Genomic DNA, 27,856 nt, shown 5'->3' with positions numbered 1-27,856 from the left:
ATATATAAGGCCGGTTCTGCGTACAGATTCCGATACCGACATCTTACCGACAGCTCAGATACAAACCCTTTTTTTCGGGTGGAGTTTATACCAAAACTGGTCAACTTTACCGACGATATCGATGAATTTTATCGACGATCGATAAAGTTGACCAGTGTGAGGATACCCTCCACCCGAAAAACGGGTTTGTGTCTGAGCTGTGAAACGGCTGAAAATGTCGATAAGATATCGGTATCGGAATCTGTACACTGAAACGGTCTTACATATCTACTTGTATAAGGTAATGTACCTAATCGAAATGAAGTTACGGTGTCTTTCTTGACATGCATATATATACTTACCTACCTTTATTGATTTATATCATGCGGAAGAGTGCGCGCAGGGCAATTTGCATGTGTAAACAATAATAATTGATACTGCGGTGGATATAATATATATATATACACACCATAGTATATGCGCGTTACGGGTATACATATTATGTCTATAAATACAGTACCTATAATGATATTCGTCGACTAGAAAGTACCTACGTTGCGCTGGTATAATTGTAAGGGTCGACGATACTGTCGGGTGCATGCATGGATATTACTTTCAGGATAATTAATAAATAACCTATTCGCGACTCCCTCTATACCTATCGATATCGATCATTAATTTTAATATCTTAATGTAATACACCGCACTGCTGCACGACGGCACATCTTTACAACTGCAGCAAATAATATACCTACTTTCCCTTATATTATGGTGCAAGTTATCGTATACCTCCACGTCCCCGTGATTATACCATGCATCTTTTGTAAATTTATTATGCCGTGGTACAAGAGGACGATGAATTTTTTAAATTTGTATTTGATATTATTCTCCGACTATATTTTCTCTCGAAACGAATGGAAGCTGCGTTGATTCGATTAAGAATCATTCACGGCGTAGAATGAATTTGAATAAATTTATTCCACGAACCTGGGTAGGTGAACGAGGTAGAGAATAAAACAGGCGATTTCGACCGGCGAAATAGCCTCCGTCGGTGACACAGTGCTGTCGTATTCGATGACAGGTCTGTCGGCACAGTCTTTGTACCCTGAAACAGATTAAAAAAAAAGAATGAAATTAAATACATCATCCCTCATTATTCTCCTCATCGTCATTATAGTTCTAAATATTCAAGTTTTTATTTTTATTCTACTTATTCCAAGATTTTTACGATTTACACACATATTTTCAAAAAAAACTAGTTTAAATAGACAAAAAAAAAAAAAAAAACACTGAACAAACCGAGCACGAAACCTAATTTCAAAACATAAAGCAAGAATAATGCGTGCACAGGTATAAATAAATAATATCCGAATAACAGGGTGTTGTGCAATTCTGCAGGGAACGACCGGGCACACATATGCATATAAATAGGTACGTAATATAGAGGCGCATGCCGCATCTTGGATCATGAATGAATGATGAAATTGATTCGCCTTGACTGAACGAACGCATCTCTTCTCGCATTAATTTGCAGTGCACGCATTTCGTTGCATCTGCGGCTTAGACTCATAAACAGTTCGTTCGTTCGGTTCGTCAATCGTTGCTTTTCATTCACGGTTGATAATAAAAATTAAAATCATTCATTTATCCAGATTTATACACAGCAAATTGACGGTTATAATAATTATGTATATTACAGTTGAATTTATGAGACTGAAGAACAACATTGACAACTAACTCGACATACTTTGATGACAATAATTATACAAGAATTTACCAAATATGTCGATCAAATACGACGATAAAAATGTTTTATAGTTATAATTCAAATACAAATCTATACTGTCAATAAATTAACCAAAATTATTATTCTGAATTAAAAAAAAAAAGCACTTTCTTTCGCTATATTTGACCATGATATTTGGTAAATTTTTTGTGCAGAGAATGTTGAAAACCTGTGTTTGTTTTCAAAAAACGTTTCGCAAATCGTTGATTGATCCCGTCTACTTCTACCTATTAAGAATGACCAAACGCAATCGATTTTTTTTCACGATTACGATTCAATCGAGTCGTGTTTGATTATTTTTTTTTTTGATTCGATCAATCGATGCATCGATTATTCTTAGCTCAGTGGGCATCGCTGCAGTACTCTGAGAGAAATTTTTAGTTCCGGTTACCGCTCGGTTCTTAACCATTTTCATTTTTTACCATAATGCAAAAATATAGTTCTAGGCAGAAAATGAAAATTAGTTTTTTAGCCGTTACCGGAACGTCTAGTATCCGTTACTATTCTTTCTCATTACGATCACTGTTGCTAGATTTTCTTGCAACTGTTGCGAAAATTTAACGCTCGTGCAACGATAAATTGACGTTGAAGCCATGTTTAACTAAAAAAGTAGAGTAAACTTCAGAAACTGATTTTGCGTTGCAATAACCAAAATAGAATTTACAATAGCGCTAGATGGTTAGGCGTACCTCGTTTTTCGTTATTCCAACAATATTCAAACAGTTCTTTTAACGATACCTGTTTTACTGAATTTTTCTAGTTACTGTAACAAATGAAATTTTTTCCAGTGTACACCTATACCTATAAACATTCTCCTAATCCAGTTAGAGATTGCAGTTTCTACCTGAACTCGTGGCAGCATCATCTCGTGCAGTAATAACAAACACGTGCGGTCTGATTATATGCCTGGTTATTCTACTGCATATTCGGTATACATATATATATATATATACACGGTAAATCGTTGTTGCGCGTAGGTAGGAAAAGGTACGTTGGAGTAGCCACGTAGAAGAGTACCGTTCACGGGATAAATAAGTCGAAGTCAGCTGCCGCTGGAGTGCAGATGCGACTCTTCGACTCGAACTGGAGAACTCCCACGCCCCCGCTTTGGACCCGCGTGCGCCAAGGATGGCGTGCCTTCCTTGGAGAACAAGGCGAATTAATCGCGTGGTCGCGGACCGAAGTGAAATTAAGTCCTCGAAGGTTTTGCACGACCCGCTGCAACTTCGCACGTAGGTATCAAGTATTTATCCTACAAGACGTATCGAGATATTATCCTACGTGAAACGTGTGATTTCCACCATTTTGTTGATTAATTTTTTTTTTTTTTTTTTATCATTTTTCACTATCTTGCGAAATTTCTACCGTTTTCATAATTACTACCTCAATAACTGTATTAATTATTGCGGCACCAATTTAGCATATTCGAATTAAGAATCTGCAGGTAACCGAATGAAGAATCTCCGATGAATTTATCATTTTTTTTTTCTTTTTTTTCTTACTTTTACTTTGATTTTTCAATTTTTTTTCCATCAACACCGTACCGATTCGCTGCGTGGCGATGCGTTCACGCTTCCCACGACACAGTTTCACCCCTGCCACATGTACATCGAATGCATACAACATCGAAGCGAACAGCCGTTCCTCAGCAATATGCAGAGATGAGATGGGATGAGAGAGAGAATGAGAGAAAGAGAGCGAGAGAGAGAGAGAGAGAGAGAGAAGGGATTCTATCGGTAATACAGGATGAGAAATTATCCATTAGCCACAGGGTCACAACTCCTCCCAGCTGCTTATCGTTGACCATATTAACTTGGGGCGTCTCGATACCCGGGTGAAAAAATATAAATACATATTACACACCCGTTGGAAAAGGGTTCAGGATGTTTGAACGTATAGAAAGAAGTTTAGAAATTTTTGTCTCGCGATCTATTTTCCAAAAAAAAAAAGAAAAAAAAAATACCACAAGAAAGATATTTAGCTTGTTAAAAGGAGTCAAAAGGGGTCGCGTGGCTAGGTGGCTAAGGAGGTCAGAGGCATCATATTGTACCGGCGCGAAGTACGGTGCCCGATAATTTACGGCACGTTCCCTATGGCTGGCTGGACTCGTACACCGCTAAGAGTCGGGAATACTGCAATAACGCGGTGTAGTTTCCTTGTACTATCAGAACCATCAGCGTTGTTAAAGTCAAAGTTTCGCCACCGCCACAAGATACGAAAGAGCCGTGCAATAGTAACAACTCGCTAATTACTGTTACTGGTTCTTCGTACAATCGGAAGTAACGATCTGAAAATCGTTCAAGTTATGTGATTTCAAGTCGTATAATAAGTTGTGACTGCCTCGAGTGCTTCTTCGGGTTTATTGAGAGCAACCACTTATACCCAGTGGAATGAGAAAAGATTTTTGTTAATTATAAAAATTTATCATTATTATTATTAGAAGAAGAAAAGTGCAGAGTTGACCTGCGAGCCCACCCATTCACCGTATAGTTATGGTGCATGAGTTGTGACAACGGGTCGGAAGGGGGTAGGGCAGTAATTTATTGCCAGATATTAATTATCCTTACAATCTTCCACGTCGTCGGGTCTTTCACACGGTACACATGTTCACAAGCCTGAAGCCTGCCGCCTCTCACCCTCGAAAAAGGTCGAGCAATTAAATGCGCGCGAAGTGTGCACGGTGGGAGAAGCGATAAGGAGAGGATGTCAAAATGGATGTGAAGGTGGATGAGGCTGAAGAATGGACCAAACCCATTTCTTCTTTCACTAAACTACCCGTCGTTATACAGTTACAAAGGAAGAAAAGTAAGGATGTAACATCGTTTCATGAACTTCACAAACGTTTCAACACCCCGGGTGTTTTTCGTTGAAACAGTACACCTAGATGAAAGATCGGTTTTATCACCGACGACCGGTAAGCAAGACACCCGGGGAGTGTATCAGACGTCCTGGAGTTAGAGCTCCCGTAGCCGAAGAAGAAGGTCTTAATTTAAATCTTGTGGTAAGTAGCAGGTAAAGGCGGGCGCAGTGTTTCTATTTTAATGGAATATTGTACAGTTATACACGCGATGTGTTCATGGTGCTGGAGGAACGTTACAGGGTGGAACGCGTTTAGAAGCGTATAATGGTGGTTTAAGGCACGCGGCAAACCCTCAAGGCCGGCAGCCAAGGAACTGTTGCGGATACTCGATCGCTGTATAAGGCAGGTACTGTAAAGTTTCACACAACCATGCGATGGAGTGCATGTCGCAAACAGTCTCCGCAACTGTACCGTGTGAATCGCGTATTCGTGTATTCCGTGTGTGGGTGTGTCTCGGCTTCCGCATTATACTCCTCCTCGGACCCTCGGTCAACTCTCTACAGCCCGATGCCGGTTCGTCTATTCGGTGTATAAAACGTCTGGCTACCGCTGCCGTTTACCGCCACTTATGTCTACTTATGCCTCATTTTCTCGCTCGAACCATTTGCATTCACCGGCACAACGATGCGTTTCAACTGTCAGAAGAACCGGAACCGCGATCATCATAACCAGACACTCGGGAATCTTTCATTATCCACCTAACCTCAATCTTCGATTTATCATACATTGTCGATGGTTAAATTGACCACCTGTTATAGAATGGTTCACGGAAGTCGATCGTATTTCAAGCCTCAAACTGCTTCTCACGATTTTGGTTAATCCGTAAACGACGACGAAAACTCCGAAGTGACGGGTTTTGGTTAGTTCGTAATTTCGCCACCCGTTCCCAACGATTTATAAAATTGTAGACCGAGCGTGGTGTTGAGATCGTTAGTAAAATTTTGCGAAAACTTCAAGTGGCACGATTACCGTTCCGCGTATGATCCGAATATAATTTGTATATATTTACGCTTCAGAACGCGATAAATCTTGCAGGTTTGGCGCAGCGCCCCATATTGCAAACTTTCGGACTTCTCATTGCAGAGGAAGCGTCGTCACGCGATGTTGCATCAAAGATACCGCAGCGAACTGCGCAAAGTTCCGTACTTCATTTCCAAGTTTTTGCATTTTCTTGTCCAGGTTTCATTACAGGTTGGTTTAATGTTTTGCTATTGTAACCTATTAGAGACTTTCTTCAATTTTTTTTTCCACAAGTTTCAGATTTCGGAGACATCAAGAAACGCGTAATGTTACTTTCGCAATGTAAATATAGACGCGTACAATATGCTGCATAGAAATAAATAATAATCATCCCCCCTGGTGTGTAATTAGTTATACCATACCAGGCGGTTGTAATAACACACATATATATATATATAATATATGTGTGTGCATGCACCATTCGGGTTGTTCGAGGGTAATTATAAATCTCATTGTTACATAATTGTACAATTTACAACGAGGAATTTCAATTTACCTGGTAACGTGAGACCGCAGGTAAGCAGGTGATCCGGCAGGTCGTGAATACTCCGCGGTGGCGTGAGGTCTTGCCCTTTTTTCCTCGCGCCTGAAAACAGTCCGAAATTTCATCTAGATTAATAAACCTATTAAATCATTTACACAAACATACTCGAATACGGTACAAAATATTTTCAACATACGATTTGAAATCCCGTGTATAATTAATATTTTTTCACACGCGTTTTCATACTGCCTGGAAACAGCCGCAACGTTGCCTCGAGAGGATTAAGAAAAAGGGAAGAGATATTTTGCAATCGGGAGGAAAAATGATCGGTAACTCGATACGGACGTGAGAGAAATAGAGAGTGAATCGTTATGAAATATATATATAAGTATATACACATGTGTGCATTTAACATCATGGTACATACAGGTATATAATGTCTCCCTCCGTTTGCATATATATATACATATACATGTATGTATGTACACGTTATACATTAGCCAGCAAATTTCTAACAGCTGTGCTTGCTTTGATATGACATTCAATACAATATTTATACATACACAGATCGTGTTCCTCTTCAAACGAATCTCCGTAACGCATGTTCCGCGTTTATACGCAATAGTCGTTGTGTATGTAATATTATACACATCGTGTAGTATTTTCTTCTTTGACCAGTCAGCAGAAATTATACGAGATGTGAAAATTGTGGGGAAAATAGAAAGAAGTGCATATAAAAAAAAAAAAAAAAAAAAAGAGGTTGTTATCTGCAAACTGGATAGAAACGATTTCGATTAATTGTAAGACGTATAAGTTTCTAAAAAGAATAACAGTCTCGAATTTAAAAGGACATCGGAGAGAAAGAAAAAAAAAAAAAATAAGGAAACATCGCTGAACAGGCGTGATGAAAATTTGCCATATATATATATATAAATATATAAATCGTACGTTCTTAATGATATGGCAGTAATTATAGCCGGAATCAGTTGCGTGTAACTAACGGTTGTTTGAGGCCTGAAACGTGGCGCGAGTTGCGCAGCTGCTGCTAGTGACATGTCCGGATCAGACGCAAAAAAAAAAAAAAATAAAATAAAGAAAAAAAAAAATAATCAAGGAGATAGAAATTCCTCAAGTTTCCGTACAGCATCCGATAATCCGCGACAGGTAGTTAAGTCAGGCGGCGGGGGCAGGTTGCTCGCATAGAAATCCCGAGCGTCGAGCGGGTGAAACACGATATCAATAATACGTTTTCTAAAACCACACCTTCCTATGGAAAACGCCAGCGTAGTCGACGTGTTTCCCTGGCTGTTCACGCGTGCCTGCGGATACGATGCGGGCCGTAATTTGCGTAGAAAGTATTACGTTCTACGCATTGGACGGGGAGGGTTTTACGGGCTTTGCGAATCGCGAGACGCGATGAAATTTTTCACGCGTCGTTAACGGAATGAAGTATAGGTGGGGGGGTAAAGAAGACTGCAAGCTCGACAGTGATGCGAGCGGTTGAGTATCTGGTTTAAACGCCATTAAATTCAACGATATTAGTGTAGGTAGTATGATAATCAAGAAAATGGTCGAAAAAGCTCGATACTGAAAATAAATTAGGAACAGATGTTGTAGCTTTTTTTTGTTGTTTTTTTATTTTAATGAAGAAAACTTTCGTTGAGTGATGTTCATCACGCTTAACTAATAATTCGCTTTTCGTTAGACAGTGTCTGCTGGTTAACAAGATTTGTCCGAATGTATATAGTTTAGTTAAATTTCAAACAGGCGGATGATATTTTTTCAACATTTATCGTAAACAGCGTGTTTCTTAAATTTAAGGCTAAACACACAAAACTTTACGTTTGTGACTTTAAATTACATAAATGTTAAAACAATTATATACCATAGTTATCAGAGAGCGAAATACGACGTTTAGAAATGATTTTAAATGTAGAAACCGAACGATGTAGTTGGATTATTTACAATTATTTCACGAGCTTCGTGTTTTTTTTTTTTTCTTTTTCTAAATTTCATTTCAATTCGAGGCAACGCTAATAACGCCAAATAAATGTTGAGTTATAAAATAGTATTCGACAAGGTCGAGTTCGAAGTTAGGTAAAACTTTTTGAGAATTACTCGGAAAAAAATGATATCCGATTACAATTAGGCACTCCTTTGAATCTCGGCTACCTGCCTTATACCAGCATAAATCGTATTAGATGATCACCGTGCGTTTCGTAAAGAATATTATTGTAAGCCGCGAGAATCGGATGATATGAATGAAATATCATGTTTATGCATACAAAGCGTGCGCAACGAGGATCTGTGTAATTATTATCTCAACGTAGAATCTCTGTAAGTATATAACTAGATATATCATGTACTAGGTCTAATATCGTTCTCGTCGAGATGCATTTAATACCGACGCGGGTTTTCTCCGAACTGTGAGGGCTGTTACATTGATATACAATTATTTAACATTGCTGGCACAAAAATCCTCGGCCAGAGATTATCAATATTAGCCTTCTGCGATGAATATATAGGGATTAAAAACGTAAGAACAATCAATAAATAAATGAATAAATAATAAATCCAGAATATTCTAGCTGTATTAAATGCGTGAATTTTATGGTCAGCCTGCAAAGTGTCGAATTTTTCACAAAAAATCTCACAAATATATACCGTCAAGATTGTGGTATATTTTTTTTAGTTATTAACGCTACTTGATAGCCTGTAAAAACATAAAAATTTTATCAAATCGCAATGATCTCGTTACAAAAAAAAAAAAAAAAAGAGAAAGAGAAAGAACCGTTAAAAATCGTTATCAATCTATTTTTATATAATGTAAAGATCGTTTACGCAAAGAAACACTAATAATATAAAACGACCGTTTCTGTATATTGTAATACGTCACGATATGTCGAATGCAGTATCGTCACGGCGATAAAAAAAATTGTAATGAAAAAAAAAAAAAAAAAAAAAAAAGTATCAACGACACAAACCGTATGTAATACACAATAATGCATATAATCTATAACAGAGAGAAAAAGTCGAAGAATCGTGGGAATTCCGAGGGATAGAGTTCGCGATGTGAATACTTACCCAGGTATGCACACGTCCGGTACGAACGTGCATTATTATACATATGCATTGGAAAATGCAGGCATATAATACGGATCTATAAGCCTATGGAAGTGCATCGTGGCGCCACGTGGGATCGTGGTATCGGGGTCAGGGCGGGTCGCCGACTGCGGGCGATGCAACGCGCTCGATACTCGCCGCAATCGGGTACATGTATTAACAACGGTCGTTCGTAGCGTAGTACGTAGGTACATACGTACGTATCCGTCCGAATGGACACAATACGTAGCGATGAATATAGCCGGTCGTGAACAAGGATCGGAGGATGTTGAGTAACTAATTGAGGCGTTAACCTCGTCGCGAACGGTGTGATCGCAAATAAAAAAAATAAATAAATAAGTAAATAAATAGAAAGAAAACTTGCTGATATACAATCAAGGGGACCGATTTATCATGTTATCGTGACGGTCGAAGTGTTTACAAATTGCGTGAAAATATGACGATAAACGATAAGGAGAAGGTATAAATATACGCCTCGACACTTTTAAATGTTATATTCTAATGAAATATACTTTGCACAATATTTACATCGTTATAATGTATTATCTCTTGAGCAAAGTTTTAGTTAATCGTAAGTTATTATCAAACTTCGCTCAGGCATGTTACTTTCAAATTTGAGACGATGAATAAAAAAAATGAAATAAAAATAAAAATAAAAAAAAAAAAAAACAGCAAAGACAATGAGTCGAACGTAAGCACGCAAGAAATTGGCACACGGATTGAGAGCGAAATACACATGCAGTTTGTAACGTGTATACCGGTCGAGAGTACGTTGTTATACATGCCTAGACGTAATGCGGCGTTGTCGCGAAAACGCGCGGTATATAGGATTTCAACATATTCCAGATTCATTACGAGACGTTTATTACCTACGAGTTAATGACGCTGCTGCTAGTGGTGCCGGTGCCGCCGGCATACCCCAGCATCTCTTGGGAGTTTACGTAACGTAACATAGCTCAAGAGACTTTCTGGGATTTTGATTATGTTAGTCCGTCGTGGGGTCGGGTTGATAAAATTCATAAAAGGAAATGTGAAATAAGAATATAACAACTTGGAATACATATGAGCAAGTCTACCAATTACTGACATCGGATCCAGCTTCATCCCCCTCAGATCTTTTCGAATTTTTTTTTTCTACCGAAAGTCAAAGTTTTCAGATTTTTCACCCTTTTTTTTATCTTTCAATGTCATTGTACGGGGCATTCCATGTAATATTGTCATTCTGATTTTATTCATTCTTCTTTTCGTCGTTCATGCTCGTGAAAGGCTCTCAAAATTGAGCTTAAAGTCTAAAAAGCAGTGTTTTCGTCTTTCCCAAATTATGAAATATTTTTCAATATTTTTTTCGAAAACCTGGAGACAATTTCACTTGACATGTGTAATTTTCGAGATGGGATCTCCATAAACACACGATAAATGAATTATTGAAGAAAATTTGAAGAAAATTTTCGATTCATTTAGTGCATTCAATAATTTATTCTTTTTACATCTTTTTCCTCTCTCGCCCTCTTTTGCGCTCGTGAAATGAACATAAGAATATAAATTGAAGAAAATTTTCATATTCGTTCTGTTTGCCTGGTAATAAAGAAAAATAATGATAATAATCATTTACACCTTTGCGCGAGGTCGCGAACACGCTCGGACCGACTCGAGAATGACTTTTGGTCACGCAATCGGGGCGACACGGGACGCTGACGTCATCCCCACGGTATAAATATGCATTATATGCACTGTAAGGTAATGCATAATGCACCTTCGATTCAGGGGTCTCCAACCTTCCTCAACATATTCGTGATCCACGGTGGCTTAAAACCGGCCTTAGACATCCCTGACTGTGAGAAAATATTTTAACAGGTACATAGTTATTTTCTTCTCTCCGTTTCATTTCACGACTCGAAGCTGGGACAATTGTTTGATTGAAAAAGGTGGCTGTCGGAGTAGGTGAAGCTATTATTATATACAACTCGCGTCTATATGGTAACCATAAATTGAGACAATATGCACCAGGTTATAATATGAAGATCCTGCGGTTAGAGAGAAACATAACTGTGTCGACTCGACATCGCGTTTATATAAGTGTCTAATCTGGAAACTTCTCATATTTGTTGTATTGACGTTTTGAAATATTTCGTGCCTTTCAATGGAAACGTTTGAGAGTATAAAAGTGGAACATTTTTTATTTTTTTTTTTTTGTTAACTACGTGATTCATCTATCGGTTGTGAACAAGGGCTGCGAGTAACGCAATCCGTGTGAAGGACCAACGCTGGACAATCCGCATGATTAACCTGATCCTGAACAACTAGGTATAGGTATAAGCTACCTACTTACGCCGCGGCAGGTATAACAACATTACAAATGAATGCGAATAATGAAGAAAAAGAGGTATAAAAAGCGTTATAAGTATATAGGTGCATCGAGGTCAACGATACGTAATCAAGTGCTGCAGCGGGTAAATACGCGGTATACAGCGACTATGGTCATACCTATGTGCCTATAATACCTACACGAACAAAGAGCGCGTAAGAAGAAAGATACATACACAGAGAGAGAGAGAGAGAAAGAGAGAGAGAAAGAGAGACTGGTCTCTGATTTTACGAGGTTGCTGCAGCTCGGCAGTCACGTGTTCATTCTTATCGTTGAATCGAAAAGAAGCGATACGACACAACGGCAGTGACAAATAACTGCAATTTCCTGTATGCCTATTTTTATCGAACTAAGAATAGCCGGGGAGAAGATTCAGTTCACGGTTCAGCAGTTGCGCAGCATCCACGTGGATTGAACAGAAATCAGCTAAATGAATGGGATCCGGAAAAATGATGTGTCCGGTCAAAAAATCCGTAGCAAATTCATGGACATTAAAAATAGAATACATCTAGGATCCAAAAAAAGGTTCAAAGATAGTATCCAAGACTTTTTGAAGGACAAGTAAAATTTAAGGACATTTTCAGGATCACTGGACACCATGGTGAAAGATGAACATGGACGAAAACCCGACTGGAATTAGTGAAATTCCTTTCTTTTTTTTTTACTTTAAGCGCGGCGAATATTCCCACGGCGATATCCAATCGAATGGATGAATTCACCTGATGGTTAGATGGCACTAATAGAAGTATGCATCTACGCGTGTACCCAATGCAGGGTTTAATAGGCATAACACATGCCGTTAGCCCAGAGCGCGTTATCGTGATATCGCCGATGTTTCTTGGTACTTTTGCGTCCGCCTTGGAATGCAATTCCACATGTGAACGTGCAGTGCAGGACCCTGTGCCTTTGTGAACCGTACATCTTATTATGCCACGAGCAAATCTTCTAGCCCTCAGCGATTCGCGTTGTGCTACGTTGCGTTGCGTTTCGTTCATCAATGCACAGATCGGTATCGCTCCTTGCAGCTAGGCTGAATAGAACTCGGCCTACGTTCTCAGATCCATCTCTTACCTCCCTGTTTCGACTCTGCAGCCGATACGGCTTTGCTATACTCTGATGGATTCCCAGAGTTCTTTTTTTACGCCTGACCTACATTCGAAACTTGGATTCAGCTGCTTAGGTTGGATTCGATGGGTGTTTACTTGACTCAATGAACGGAATCTATCGCAAGAGAATCTGATTGATAATTACTCCATGCGGTGGTTCATCGAATGGATTGTAAACCAAAGGAGCAAACGAGGCAAGAAAAAAACAAACCATCTACCATTATCATAATTCCGCGGAAATCAACCTATCAGGTTTGATCAGGAACATGTAGAAGAGGTACGCCCCGGTTATCTGAATGGGTGAAAAGGTGGGCTAAGCAGGCATGTATGAGCGCGTAGATGCGCGACGATTATCTTCGGCATGAATGACTTCGCAGAGTTAAATCAAGCAACAGCAGCAACCCAACGCGGCGCAGCGAGCAATGATCTCGTTACATTTGAGATCCAATTACGATTGTACAACCTAAATATCGACCGGCGAAACGAGCGTTCCTCATGAGTGTACGTTCCACACATGTAACTACGGGTGTAATTATCGTTACCACCAGCTGGAATCAACTGTATTATAGAGATTGTACAGACTTTCATTTGTTCCAATATTTGATTGATATCAACTATACGAATTGCGAATTTTTCCACATTAAAAGTCCAAAGAAACCATGTTCTGTTCTACCCAATATTTCAAAACGACACCAGACGCACGATTTTTACATACGCAACAGTACATATGTATCGCAGATGGCATCGCTCCGGGCGCGCCGAGAAGACATCGTCTTATTAGTATCACTGGCCAATAAATTAGCATAAATTAATTATTCTCGCCGGGATCCAAGAGTTGATTGAGTCGTCGTTGTCGTATGCATATAGTGATCGGTGTAAGAAACTGATGGGATCTCAGCTCCGCAGAGAGTTATGACATTTTTATAATTCATCGTGAAACTGGCATGTAGGTAGGTAGAACTTGCCCGATAATCAATGATCGAACTTTTTCAAAAAGCCTTGACGTCGTCAGGTTCGACGTTAGATACAATTCACAGTTCTGATTCAGTTTTGTAAATTATCAGGTGAGGATGGATGAACAGGCGATCTGGAAAGGCACGGCTGGTTTTTTTTTTTTTTTTTTGCAACCTTACCCGCTACTCCAGAAGTTATAGTAATGCGCAGGATCCACTGGGAGGCGTTCCTGACTCTTGACTTGACTAATTGGAATTACGCTTAGGTACGGTGATTCAGCAGCAATCACGTAGAGACGCAGCAGGATCCGAAGACGAAGACGAAGACGAAGACGTCGTTGGTATGCAGAGAGGTCTCTGGTGGCTCCCCTTGATCTTCAACCAGGTACGGTGCGCGAATATCTTTCCAGTTTCCATTTTAGTCACCATCACCCGGCCGCTGCACTTCCGCGCGCAGTCAGGACATTGCACGATATATGTATACATGCTGGATTATAAGTAATCCCGGCTCGAAAACCAGTATATAATAACGCAAACCACGGCGCTAGGTGATCCACGTTTAACGAGGTACAGTACCTGCGAAAACGCTCCGATCACGGCAATATCACAGGTCTGCAACCAAAAAAACTCCACAGGTTTTTCGTACTGTGTCTTATAAAAGAGAAGAAGAAAAGGTTTCATAGAGAAAAAGAATGAACACGGAATGTTAAGTACATTTCATGAAGAAATTGTTTGCTTCAATTTACAAGAAATGTTGTTTAGTTCATTGTAACGAAATGGTGCTTTTTTCATTATACTTGTAATTTTTTTTTATGCAAACACCACGTATTTGGCAATAATACTGTACGTGATGGACGGAAATTGAAATGATTTTTGGATTTAGCATACTCGAGAACGTGATATTTACCAAAAACATCCCATGCAGCTGTAATTTTTTTTTTTTTTTGCAGACCTGTGTTTTCCACCCAACAAAATCACTTTTCACCTTATCGACGCTCGCTAGATGCAATATTCAAATTGTCAGATCGGGATTAAAAAACTCCCAGGTACTCGTCCGATATGAATTGGAAAAATACCGGATCTGAGAACCGTACAAGCCTCGCGATGTTCACCGTTCAAGGCATTTACGGCAGGGGTAAAGTGAGTGCTTAACAAACCGTGTAATATCGAAACGTTTATTTGGCTCGTTGACGATCGGCGGTGGTCGGTCGGTTGCACGGTCACGGTAGCTGACTTCGGACATTTAAACGGTCAAAACTACATGCCGCAAGCCTCGAGAAGAAAGGACGAATCTACTTTATCCTTCTCGGGAAGATGACGCTTTGCCAAGAAGTAAACGAGATGAGGGATATTCAATAACCGGCTTCAATAGCGATAAATTTAGACTGTATAAATCGTGCGATGCCGTAAATAGAGTGATAAAAATGAAACTCGAAGTAAATTGGAAGTTACGATAACTCTCGTCTCTTTGTACATCGATGTAAAAGAAAACAAAAAAATCTCATCTCACAATTTCACCGAGAAACGTCGTCGTCATGGGTGCTCCTTATACATACTCCGTGGTAAAATCAAAGCTAAGAAATTGCCTTTGGCATCGCGGTCGTGGCACCGGTTGTGTCAGTCTACTGAGGAGGTGAACAGCCTCCATTGTCGAGGCTAGCTACTCCGGCGCAAGGCATGATTGAGGGGTTTTGCTCCCGCCCGTACCTACAACGATCAATGAACCACTTAGCGACCGCGGTTGTGGGCAGGCAGGTGGTTATACAGGGTGTCCGACGGCGCTCTTTTGACGTTAAAGAAATCATCACGCAATTTCATCTCCCTTTCACCCAAAGGCACATCTAGTTCAAACAAGCACCGTTCAACAAGTTTTTTTTTTTGTTCCAATGTATAAGAAAGATATTCCGGAGTATGAGATTAAAGTTGGAAAAATAGGTGCACATATTACACCCATAACTCTTCTGTCTCGAACCAAGTATTTCACGTTCAAAGTGTTGCCCGAGTGTTATGATGTACCTACATAGCGGGTGTTCATTCAGCGGTTAACCACCCCGTGTACTTACATAGGTATAAGTGTGTACGGTACGTGCATTTACTTCATCAGTCTGAAGTGGCCTCAGATCAACCTGCGCGAGCTTTGAAATAACTTGCGTGGGTGAGTCAAGCCGTACGCCAAGATTAAATTTAACGGCTGGCGCCTGTCAACGTACACATAGCTGTTGTAGCCGGGCTGTTGAACGCCGTCTACACGGTGCAATGCGTAATTAACAAAGTTGATTAACGGTCGACCGATTGGTAAGCGTCTAGGCCAAACGCTACTGCGTTAATACACGCGCATTAATGTATGTACCTACCTATGGAACGATGACGAGGTTCGTCATAAATGACGCCGCAGGATTATCAAAAGACAGTAGCTTAATCAGTAGACAAAAAAGATCCAAAATTACGCGAACGACCCTCAATCTCAAGATGTGAATAACTCTGTTTGATAATGAGAGTAAAATGTATTACAGTTTAGTTACCACTTTTCACCACCGGCTGATCGATCGAGTGGTCGTGAGCTGTGCGAGCCCGTGGGAGAATCGAGATGGTAAATAAGGCGTAAATAGGGAGAGTAGTCTTTAAAGCGGGTTTTTTCAAATCCATCACCGCGGTGCTGGACCAACGGTGTGTTCCGGTCATGGTTATAGTGCGTTGCTGGTTGTGTACCCGGGATACGGGAGGGATTATCTCCGGGAACAAAGCGCGCGTCTTGACGTAGGTAATAAATTAAACGCAATTTCAACGCGTGTTTCCTGGTCGGTCAGCTGGTCTGTTCTGTTCCGTTCCGTTCCGTTCCACGACGGACTTCGGTATAGAGAGCCTCGACGCAGGGCGTATGTAACAAGCGGAGTATTACACGCGTACCTACGCATGTCGTTTTAAACGTGGTGATATGCACGCGGGAACACGCGTCGTTGTTCGGCTCTAAACGACCCGCGAATAAATTGCAGTTGTCACGTGAACGGTATTATAACGCTGGAAACGAGCGAGACTGTTGACCCCCTCCCCCCTCACGGATCAAACGGACGCATGGTACGTTGATATGTACACATGTACGTCAAGCTGGCTTCAGGAAGGCGGTGGTGAACAAGAGCACCGCCGACGGAGAAGGTGTGGCCGAACCGTGGGCATGCAGGATATCGTGAAAAGTTGGCGAATAAACACAGTGGTGAATAACTACCTCAAAGGGTGTAATCGATCTTCGATCGATTCCTGGATACACGCCCAGCGAGTAACTTGGCATGGAGCTAATACCTACGATCGAAAATGTTAAACCAATGGTATAAGAGTGCCTTGAATAAACTGTAACCGGAAGTCCTACGCAAAGTCTTGGCAGAATTGGATGATCCCCAGGTAAGCCTGCCGCGTTGCCTGCAGCTGGTAATACCTTTCTCAATGACGCCGTCGGGTCTGCTAATGAAATGTGACAACCGATGTAGAACGGTGTGTACGTGCGGCATGCATTCGGTATTCACATACCCTGTCTGTGTTCATGCATAATGTTGTCCCTAGGTGGGGTTATGCCGTCTACAGGTAAATGTGCGATTGTAATATTACTGTTATTCACTGTCGGAGTTTTTTTTTCTACCATCATTCAAGCTCCTAGCTTATTGTCAGAGTAAATGTCCGATTGTCACTACGAGTACGCATAATACCGATGACTATGCCAGACTCCATTTACACAGATGACGTGAATAGGGAATTGAAAATCACGAACAATGAATAGATTGAGAATGTACCGCGCTCGGTACGTTAAATCGTTGAAAAATCATTAATACCTATCACAGAATAAACAGAACTAAATGTTGCAAAAAAAAAAAAAAAGATAAGACTCACCAAATCCCATCCGGACTTCCTCCTCATCGTCGCTGTCGATGTGTTTAATCCCAGCGACTTCAAAGGTGTGAGACTCCTCGGGCTGGTTAGTGGCGCATTCACAGTAATCGTTGGAACAGCCGCAGGATTGCGATCCGCACTTGCATCCGAGAAGAGGATCGTCGGTGTCACCGTGTCTGCAGGACGGACAGGGAAAGGGTAAATCGTCGATAGACACCCTCTCTATGGCGCGTTCGATGCTGACCAAGAGGGTGCCGATGTACCCCGGAAGATCCTCGTCCGAGACGGCGTCGGGACGAAGGTCCTGCAGGTGATCACTGGCGTCCTTCTCCCTCTCAGACTCGGCTACGACCGCCTCGAGGGCGAAGGGTGTTTTTAGGTCACGGGGAGCGAGCGTTCGCGTTTTCGGTTCCCACCTGGAGTTGCTCTCCTTCCAGTTCTCAACGGTCATCGGCGAGACGCTCGTCCCCCGCTTGATCCTGGCACCTTCGGACCTCGGGACATCGACACCGTCGCCCGGACGTCGCCGTCGCTCCGTCTTCGCCTCCTCCTGCCAGGAGTCGACGCTCGACGTGGACCTGGATTTGGCCAGGGCCAAATTTGGCTGTCGTCCGATCCGGTCGGCGGAGTCTGGCCGTCGACGAACCGGCTCCTCGCCTCTCGCCCCGTTGCTCACCACCTCGACGTCGCTCGGAGCGTCACCCTGAGCCAGGTCATCGCGAGACCGGCGACGCGGCCGAGCGACCGACTCGCTGGCCCCCGTTCTCCGCTTGTGCGAGTCTCGCCAGTCCATGAACTCGTCCTCGCGGTCCCAGCCGAGGATCCCTGGGGCCCGCATTGACGATCGCCACACCAGGGCTATCTGGAAGAGAATAGAGTCGCGTTAGTCGGGTTGGCTGGAGTTTGGAAAGCCGGGGACTTGTTACCAACGCCACCGAGTCAAGATGCAAGTTTCGAGTTTTGCGTAACTTGGCAAAACTTGTGCCGCGTACTCAAGGTATAAACTTACTTCGACGGGTTCCTGGACGAGATTCGAACTAGGGTCTGTGCTCCTCCCCCGTGGTTTCCTCGCGCAGAGGTAGCATTCCCCGACGCGTAGCGCCGAAGCCTCCAACTCACCCAGGTGGATCACCAGACCGATTTCGCCGAGTGTCAAGGGCCACCCTTTCGGAACCACGGACTCGTTACCCTGCATCAAAAAGCGAAAACACTGGTCAGAAATGCTGCTGGATATGATAATTGGGATTAGAACATGAGAAGACACTACTGCTGCAGTACAAGTTAGTATGTAACGTATGTACAGCTCTTCGATCGATCTAGTGACTGACGGTTCGTCGAGCGAGCCCTCAAGAACGTCATAAGGTAATCTGAAAACACCTTCACCGCGGTACTCTCTTTTCTCTGCACAGCCTACGCACAATCATGTTCCACGGTGAAAATCAAGGCACGCAGGTTACAGGGTGAGGTCCGGTGGGGGATTTAGCCTAGCTGTAAAGCAGGTATGGCCGAGCGGACAAGGAACTGTCCCAGATAAACGAACACCGGGTGGCGGCGTCATTGGCACCAACACACACGGAATCCCGAGGGAAGGGATATCGCGAAATTTCATCACGTTGCGGCGGTGGCGGGTGGAAATATGCGTACAATATGTGTATTGGTTCTACATGTAGAAACTGAATGCCTCATTGTCGGCACCCTGACGAGACCGCGACGCCCCGGCCCGGAACCATTTATGATAACGTGAACGACAACGACGACGACGATGCTGCGCATAAGTGGGTAGGTACATACGTACAACGATCCGAGCATGATAAAGAGCCAGCTTCTGTCACCGCCTGCTGGCGGCGTACCATTACCTCGTTAAATATCCCCCTCCTTCCTTTTGTTTTCTTTTTCTTTTTTCTTCTTCAAAGGTTTTAGATGATAGATCACAGCGTCCGGATCATTTCTGACTCTCGCACAGTCGGCTGAAGCCAATTTCATATTGGTTATACTCATACATACTTTCACTGGCAATCAGATATCACAAGTGATTCACGGAAGTTTTAAACACATGCTTCTACTGTACGAGGCGGATGTGACTAGATGAGAAGCGCAGATCATCTGACAACTGTCCTTTCAATATTCATTAGGGCAAAATCCTGTACACTGGGCTTATCGGGATATTTTTCATTTCCTTCGCCAAACTTACGTGGGTACCACGAGAATGTTTCAACGGGTTTTATACTGTATCCGTTCATTCACGGATTACCTACCTACTTTGTTCAGGTTATTTATACTCACGGTGCTGAAAGATTGTTTCAGGGAATAATTAGCACAGCCGGTTGCGAGCCAGAGTTGAACGCGATGTGGGATGAGTCAATGCACCGATATTTGCACGGGAAGTTTGCAGTAACTGTTCTGGCTTCGTTTGACCCTTGGAACGTCGACGTTAGTGGTAGAACTATGCAGTGACCCAGAATAGAGGAAATTTGACGGTTTTTGGAACCTGATATCAGCGCCGAGCGCGAGATGTTTCCTTTTTCCATTTCGCGACAAGCAGGTTGAGATCGGATCTCGGGGCACTTTCGCGGACACTCATAACGGCGTACGGTGTGGGTCGAGTTTCACGTGACGAGCGAAAGAGTAATCGATCGATCGATTGACCGCCCCGTGCCGCCTTACAACCGACAACTAATGAGGCCTCATCTACCGCCTTCATGTCCCGGGGCGACTCGCAATCAAAACAATCATCAGCTTCTCAATGCAGGTAAGCACTTCTGTCTGTCGATCGCGCGCCGCGCTACACGGCGGTTGAATCGAGGAGAAAGAGATCACACACGTGGTGTCTCTGAACGTGATCACAATAGCCCAGCATGCGGAATGGTTTCCAAGAAATTTCCTAAGCCCAGCGTTCGAGATAGGGAAATGATAACTGTGACGTGCGTCACTCTGTGCAAATTTTTTCTGACCTCCGAGATCACGGGCCAAGCATCAGCGTCGACGACGCAACCTTTTCTCAGGAGGAAACCAAGGCATGTAGGTAGGTAGGTAGGTATGCGCTTTGATCGGCCCGTTCCTCCTGCACTGCCCGCAACCATAAGAACCGCGTTGATACGTAGATCGTACAGGGCGATGCACGTCGTCCGAGTTGCACCCAACACCGTAACGTCCGCACGGTGTAGGTGCGGTGCATGGATGCATGAACGACGTGCGGTGCACAAAGCGCGGTGCATATTTTACGCCTCAATAATAACACGGTGTGAATAGAGCCGGTAACCGATATGGACGGACCGACAAACCGACTGGAGGCTCATTTGAAATGTAGATTAGACCTTCCCTTGTCTTCGACCATATCGCCGCTGCACTGCTCTAATCATGCAGCAGGGTTCGCCCATGCAGGAGGGGCGTTCTCTCCGCTGGCTGCGTTTCTAGCCGATATTCGAACGGCGCACTCCGACGTCGAACCAGGGCATAATTCGATCGTCCAAAGGCCTCGACGATCCGGGTTTCGGTTCCGACTCGACGTCGTTGCCCTCCTTAGAAATCGCGACACACTTCCATAAAGGGTGAATATTTGAGATCGTCTGTGCGCGCTCCGTAGTTGGGCAAAACGGTTCATTTAATCGCTGGGCGCGATCGCGAGTGCCAACAGGAATGCAAAAGTTATCGGCCCCCGCTTTTGCCCGTCGTTTTCCTCTGCGTTATACGACGTTATATGTGCTGCGGCAATGGCAATGGCAATGGCAGTGACGTTCGCCGAACGGGGAGAAAGGATGGAAACTGCGACTGCGTTTTGTTTCCCTTAATAGGAAACTCCGGCAACATGCATGCGTCGTATATGTATATGTATAAGAGCGTTTTGCGACAAACGAGGTCATAAGGTTACCCTCTTATAACACTCCTCGGAAGCTATCCTAGTAGACGATAAACTGCCTCTCTAGCACACGTCGTTTCCTTGGCAAGAAAATTATTGGAGAACGTTCTGAAACGCGGCACGCGATTCTTATACCAGCGCTGTGGCCCAGTCAGCTCTGCCTCTTTAAAAGACTTGCATCTCTTCTGTTAAACGGCCATTTAATGACAATGTAGAAACTCTCACTCTGCACTCACTATCGAACAGAGGTGCTATAGATCTCACGTACTTGTACAAAAAGGACAAAGAGGATGTACAAGATTACAGCTTGCGGATCAAAGTGCGAAGATGATAGACACTCGTATGCGGCTACGAGAGAAAACGATTTTTTATCTTGAAACATAAAAATTTTCATCTTCACTCATTTGCATGATTAATTCACCACGCTAAATCCCACCGGACGTTCTCGATCCAACAGCGTCAGTCAAGCCACAACAAACTGGCGGCGGTTTTCTTCAGAGAACAGCCTATCGCATGTACAAGAGTTGAATGAACACCGACATCGATAATGCAGAGACTATAATAACGCGCTAATTAAAACCAGCAGCTGATATCGACTCCGTTATCTTCGAGAGTCCAGTCGGTCGGTTCAATGGCGCGAATACCGAGAAGAAAGGCAGCTAGGCTAGCTAAGATTCATGAATTCCGCGGTACCGCCTGACTAATTACAATTAACCTTGCTAATTATACAATACGAAATGTACCAGTTTCGCATCTGAGAGGTCGTATTTCTCGGTTCGTTAAGCCTCAACGCCGCCTTTGATATTGTATCCTTATCACAATGTCGCCTTTATATTCTCACGCTGATTCCTACGTGCTTGCGAATATGTTACTCCATCCTCGACGACTATCGTTGGCCCAGGTCGGGTCACGCCTGGCGCCCGCCTGATTCTGGGTCGAATTGCGTCAGCACACATCCGATCGGAACTCCATTCCATTCCATTCCATTCCATTTCATTCTATCCCAATCCATTCCACTCCTTCACGATGTCGCAAAAACTGCGTAGCTGTGAACCTACGTTAACCTTTTCCGAGTTAGGTGATCGGTTCCCGACCTCTGATGTCCCCGGGGGTTCTAAGACCGTCATTTCGCATTGGTGTCATGGTGCAATATCGATCTATTGCAACACGATTAATAACATTCACCTCATTAGCATAAGCTAGGTTCGTTCGTTCGTCCGATTATACCTGGTGACTCTGATTTCTCACCCAGCCCTTCCAACTGATTATAACATTGCGTTGAAGAAACCGAGTGAAGCAGTTTTTTCGACAGTATTGCACATCATGTACGTATGCATGTAAAGACTTGATGGGTAAATTACGGGAAGCAAACGTGCACGTGGATTATAAGGCTCGAGGCTGCTTTATAATAGTGAGACGTCGAGCTGATTGTGAGAGACTCCGGACGTGTCGTTGTGACAAGTGATCTTCTCTATCTGACGTGTTAATCGCGTCTAAACAGCAATCACGAGTTATACCGAGGTGTGCACACGAGATGAAAACGGGACTTCGTAGACCCATCGGCGAACCCGGGAGTAGATGCTACCGCCGGTAAGTTCAGGTCTTCCTCTTGTAATGGTCTCCTTAACGGTGACTGCTTGCCGTTTGATCGACTATAATTCATAATCTAGTACCGGCGCTTGCCTAAGAAGAAGAAGAAGAAGAAGACGCAGAAGCCGGAGCAAAAGAAGAAGATGAAGAAGAGTGAGAGATTCTCGGGCGATAATAATTACGTTTACTCCTTAAATGCTACCTCTTAACTTCTTGCACCAAGTTTATAATGCGCCAAGCTCGACAGACCGTGCAGAGAAAGGAGAAGAGGAGACCGAACGCAGCATCAACAGCAACAGCTGTTCAGCCGTCCCAACCCAGGAATTACACGGCTGATTCTTTTTATTCCTCGTCGTTGGTTTTTATTCATTTATTTATTTTTTTGCACCCCAAGAATACCTCGATCATCACCTCGTCCCTGAGATATGCAGATTAGCCGTTCTTTCCATAGAACACGGATTGTGAAACTTTGTGCAGCAGCATTGGAACTGACGAGTCTCGACTTTGATATTTTCTCTTCTCTTCGAGACGCGGCACGATTTGCCATAGCTATTATTTATTGCTCTGTCGTAGTGCCTGTTGTATATATCAATTCTGTATAGTAAAGAAACGAGCCAGCGATACTGTACTTTTGTATTCTTGATTTATTTTTTTCACGTTCCCGCTTCTCGTTCATTCTTATACCTACACTACTCCTCAGAGAATTTTCACTGTAGTGACATTTCATGCGAAAATATGAACAGGCTAGGTAAGTACCTATTTATTATCCAAACGATTCATCTTCTCAGTTACAGCTCGATTGTTCCTCGCTCCTGCAGTCGTATAATTATCCAGATCTTTATCTGGTTTCTAACTCGAGTCAACAGGTCGCTATTCAGCAAACGATTATCCCCCGTTGACAAGTGGAAAAATCGAGAATACGTAGAATATTTGGTAATGCGATATATGGATGCAATTTTTTATTTACTAAAATATTATACCTCTGTTTTTGAAAAATAAATGCTCGCAAGTAAAGATCCGCTTTTCTCATTTTTCCGAATCGTTGAGAGAGAGAGAGAGAAGAAGAAGAGAGAGTTCAGTGATCCACGAAGTTATACGGTCACCGTTTATGAGTTCTATTTATATAACGACGTCAAAGCTTGTCTATACGCATAACGGCGTATGATAAACAATATACATGATGAGCGCTGGTTAATTAGCAAACTGCCAATCAATTTACCGTCTCCCTCATTCCGTCGTCAAACAAAGCGCAGACAGGCATTTCCTGTTTAAGATTACAAACTACGGACCAAGAGGTCATTACCACCGTCTTCACTTGACACGTCTCATACTCTCATCTAGACCTATAGACAGACGCACAGGTCCAAAAATCGTTTGATTTTTTTTTTGTTAAACTTTCCAAAGTTTGACTAAATCTTGTCATCAATACACCGTTGAACAAATGGTATTACCGCATTTAGCTTTGAACCAATAGGTTTGAACTCTTCGGGGTTTCTTGGCGTTGGCGCTGAATCCTGATTCCTGGATGAGCGATGAGCTCCTATGGCCGCGGGCAGCATCCCAGGTACTCAGGTAGATACGAAAGCAGCCAACAGTTGTACGGCCGTACGCATCGCAACTCCACATATAGTCATTACCTCAAGTATACTTACGGCTTGTTGGTCTATTGCGTGCATGGCAGGCGGCAAGTCCCGGCCGAGCGTGACCACGTTCATTCGTTCATTCGTTCGTTCGACGCCGGAGATTATTATGCAAGTGTACCTCAGCAAACCGCAGTTCCGGGTTTGATTGTCCGTTTACCATGGGGCCCCATCGAACCTCCGAGTGGTGCGTGTGCCTCCATTTATCGGTATCTTATACCATTACGCTTGTCCAGCCTGGACATGGTTTACTTGAACATAGAACTTTTGCTTGGACTTCGTAGGTCGACTTCTGTCGTCTGCATATTGACGATTAAGTGCGACTCTCTCTGATTTCCACATCTGCGACCATCTCTTCTCTCTTTCAACTTCCACGCTGGTCATTGGCGTTCAACCCAATGAAATTTTAGTAAGAGTAAACAAGTTATTCGTAATACATATTAACCTGGAGTTTGAAAGCCGACGAATATCAATCAGGAATAATGGTTGACGGTAGTTTCCGGTTTCTCCGGTAATCTATGAGAGCCAAAGACACAGTGAAAGGTGTAACACAATTGACCCCGGTATGGGAGTATGCGTAACGTGCGACGAATGGTGCCCCATAGACACGTCTGACCGCAGGTAGCCGAACCATCGCCCAAACGCTAAGCAAACGTTCGGTAAATGGGTACTCTATCAAAGTAGGTAACTGCCTTCCTACTTAAGTGGCTTGAACTGAATTCATAAATGAGATGCTGGCTCCGGTATTATGACGCAAACCACTTAAACCGCACAACACCCGACCGATCGGTTGGCGAGCTAATTGCCGAGTGGTAATCGATACCCTTTGCTTTATGCATCGCGGTGTGAAGTGCGAAGGGTATACAGTAATAACACCGAGGCTGATATCGCAGGTGGAGCACTGCAGGACGTTGTTTTTTTTTTGTTTTTTTTTTTTGTATTCAATGAGAATGCTCTCCTCCGATTTCATTCGTCTTCACTGCAACACTGTAGCAGGTAGTATAAGAGCTGGTAGAAACGAGCTCAGTCTCGTCGTTAAAACTTATATATTCCGCATACCTTTTGACTCTTGCTTTACACGCTTCATATTTTATTCCCCTTGTTTTATGTACCTGGTAATAAATTATCACAACGCTAAGGACTTCCGGGTACGACTGTAATACACGAGAGAATAACGCCATACAGCAGCCTCACCCACAAACCAATCTTAGTTCAAGACCAGAGATCGGTGATTGAAACATAAAATAAAAAAAATTCTGTCGAAATATGATCAAATTATGAGACATCGGTCGAGCGTTAATAGATTTTTATTCGACAAGTTAGGTAAAGAGCTAAATTCCCACCTGCTCCTATGCATAAACGGACTTTGGATATGTAACCCGACTAATCCCGTATTTGGAAAATTCATTTACATATGTATTATACGCAATTGCCATACTGGCGAAATTTATTCTTACAGAGTAAAATGCTCGAGGGCTTTAAACTTGTGTCGCACCGCGCTGTGCGAAAAATTAACTACTGGTATAAAAGAAATGATAATTATTCCCGGCATAGCATACATAACGTGTACATATCGCGATGTAGAATTGCGAGAGAAGTGTATGTATAGTTACGAGAAAATTTTTACCGCTTGGAAGATTAGATATGAAGAACACCACGGTAAATATTTTATTTTGTTATTTTTAGTACACGTTTAATTCGAAATTTTTGGTCAAATTGTCAATATCTCACTTGCAGCTTCTAGTGAACAGATAAGTATAAAGAAAAGAAACAGGATGAAAATAAGATAAAAAGATACATAAAGACGAGGAACAGATCGTCGAGCAAAAGTACAAACCGTCATTAACTCCGTTTTATCTGGGAAAAGTTGTGGTATAAGGTCGGTCGGTCTTGGTAAGGAGAGTCACAGGCCAACAAGGTCCACATTAAACAATCAAACGCGAACGATTCAATCCTGTCAAACGTAAGGTATGATTAACAACACAAGTAGGAGAGAGAGAGAGAGAGAGAGAGAGAGAGAAAATCAAACCGGATATAACGTGAGAAATAAGACAGAAACGTGAAGGTGGTGCGAGGTGCCATTCGGTATGAAGATATCAGGACCGTCGTCCTCGTGGGGTAAACGGCGCTTGATATATGGGCTTGAAGAATGATTTTTAACGTCGAACCGAAGCGGTGCAGATCAGCGGACAAACCTAATCATCATAGGCGTTCTGCACGTTTCCGGTCATCGAGTATACCACACTGAGAGAAATTTTTAGTTCCGGTTACCGCTCAGTCCTTAACTATTTTCATTTTTTACCACAATCGGAAAATATAGTTCTAGGTAGATAATGAAAATTAGTCTTCTAGTTGTTACCGGAAAGTCTAGTATCCGTTACTATTTTTTCTCATTACGATCACCGTTGCTATATTTTCTTGCAACTGTTGCGAAAATTTAATGCTTGTGCAACGATAAATTGACGTTAAAGCCTCGTTTAACTAAAAAAGCAGAGTAAACCTCACAAATTGATTTTGCGTTGCAATTACCAAAAAAGGATCGACGATAGCGCAAAATGGTTAGGCGTACCTCGTTTTTCGTAATACCAACAATAATCAAACAGTTTTTCTCAACGGTACCTGTTTTACTGAATTTTTCTAGATACTGTAACAAATGTAGTTTTTCTCAGCGCAGGTTCATTGGTGTGTTGGAGATGATGGATAAATTCACATGCATGCGTACGTACGAAACAAGGTGTAATCTGAAAATTCTCGTCGTGGGAAACCGCCCATGGGAGAGGATAAACAAGCTTCTTAGTACCAGACGTATGTAGGATGACTACGTGCCGCTGCTGCTGCTGCCAGGGTGTAATAAGATAATGCAGAGCTAACGGAGGCTGGGCTCTGCCTTTCACGGTAAACGTCGTCATCGAGACGTACTGCGGAATCCTGATCGAGGCAAATCATGCGCAGCCTGCAAGCTCGACCTCTTTCGATGAAGATGAAGTGGGATGATTTCGTAAATCGCTGATCGAGTCGCGCAACGTGGGTACTTAAGATTCGATTGAAGGACTGCTGCTCTCGTGAATGCGCCACGTTTGGTCTCATCTAATCAGATCAGTGCTTTTAGAGGGTTTAACGCACCCTCAAAGTAGGTTTGTGAAATCCCCGTGGACGCAATAAGAGATCGATTAAGACCGGTGGTAGTTTTAAGAGAATCGAAAACGGGGCAGTAA

General features: G+C 42.7%; 1 protein-coding gene across 1 annotated transcript in view; it reads right to left on the bottom strand.

Annotated features, from left to right (window-relative positions):
- LOC124298915 (uncharacterized) overlaps positions 1-27,856 on the bottom strand; it is a 193,843-nt gene that overhangs the window by 66,266 nt on the left and 99,721 nt on the right. The window contains exons 4-7 of the mRNA XM_046751570.1: positions 18,565-18,744; positions 17,556-18,417; positions 6,142-6,231; positions 967-1,084 (exon numbers count right to left, since the gene is read on the bottom strand). Of these exons, the coding sequence (XP_046607526.1) occupies positions 967-1,084; positions 6,142-6,231; positions 17,556-18,417; positions 18,565-18,744 (1,250 nt within the window). The remainder of the gene's footprint in view (positions 1-966; positions 1,085-6,141; positions 6,232-17,555; positions 18,418-18,564; positions 18,745-27,856) is intronic.

Source organism: Neodiprion virginianus, chromosome 2 (assembly GCF_021901495.1).
Source record: "Neodiprion virginianus isolate iyNeoVirg1 chromosome 2, iyNeoVirg1.1, whole genome shotgun sequence".
NCBI lineage: Eukaryota > Metazoa > Arthropoda > Insecta > Hymenoptera > Diprionidae > Neodiprion > Neodiprion virginianus.
This window is presented reverse-complemented; position numbering and strand designations above follow the sequence as displayed.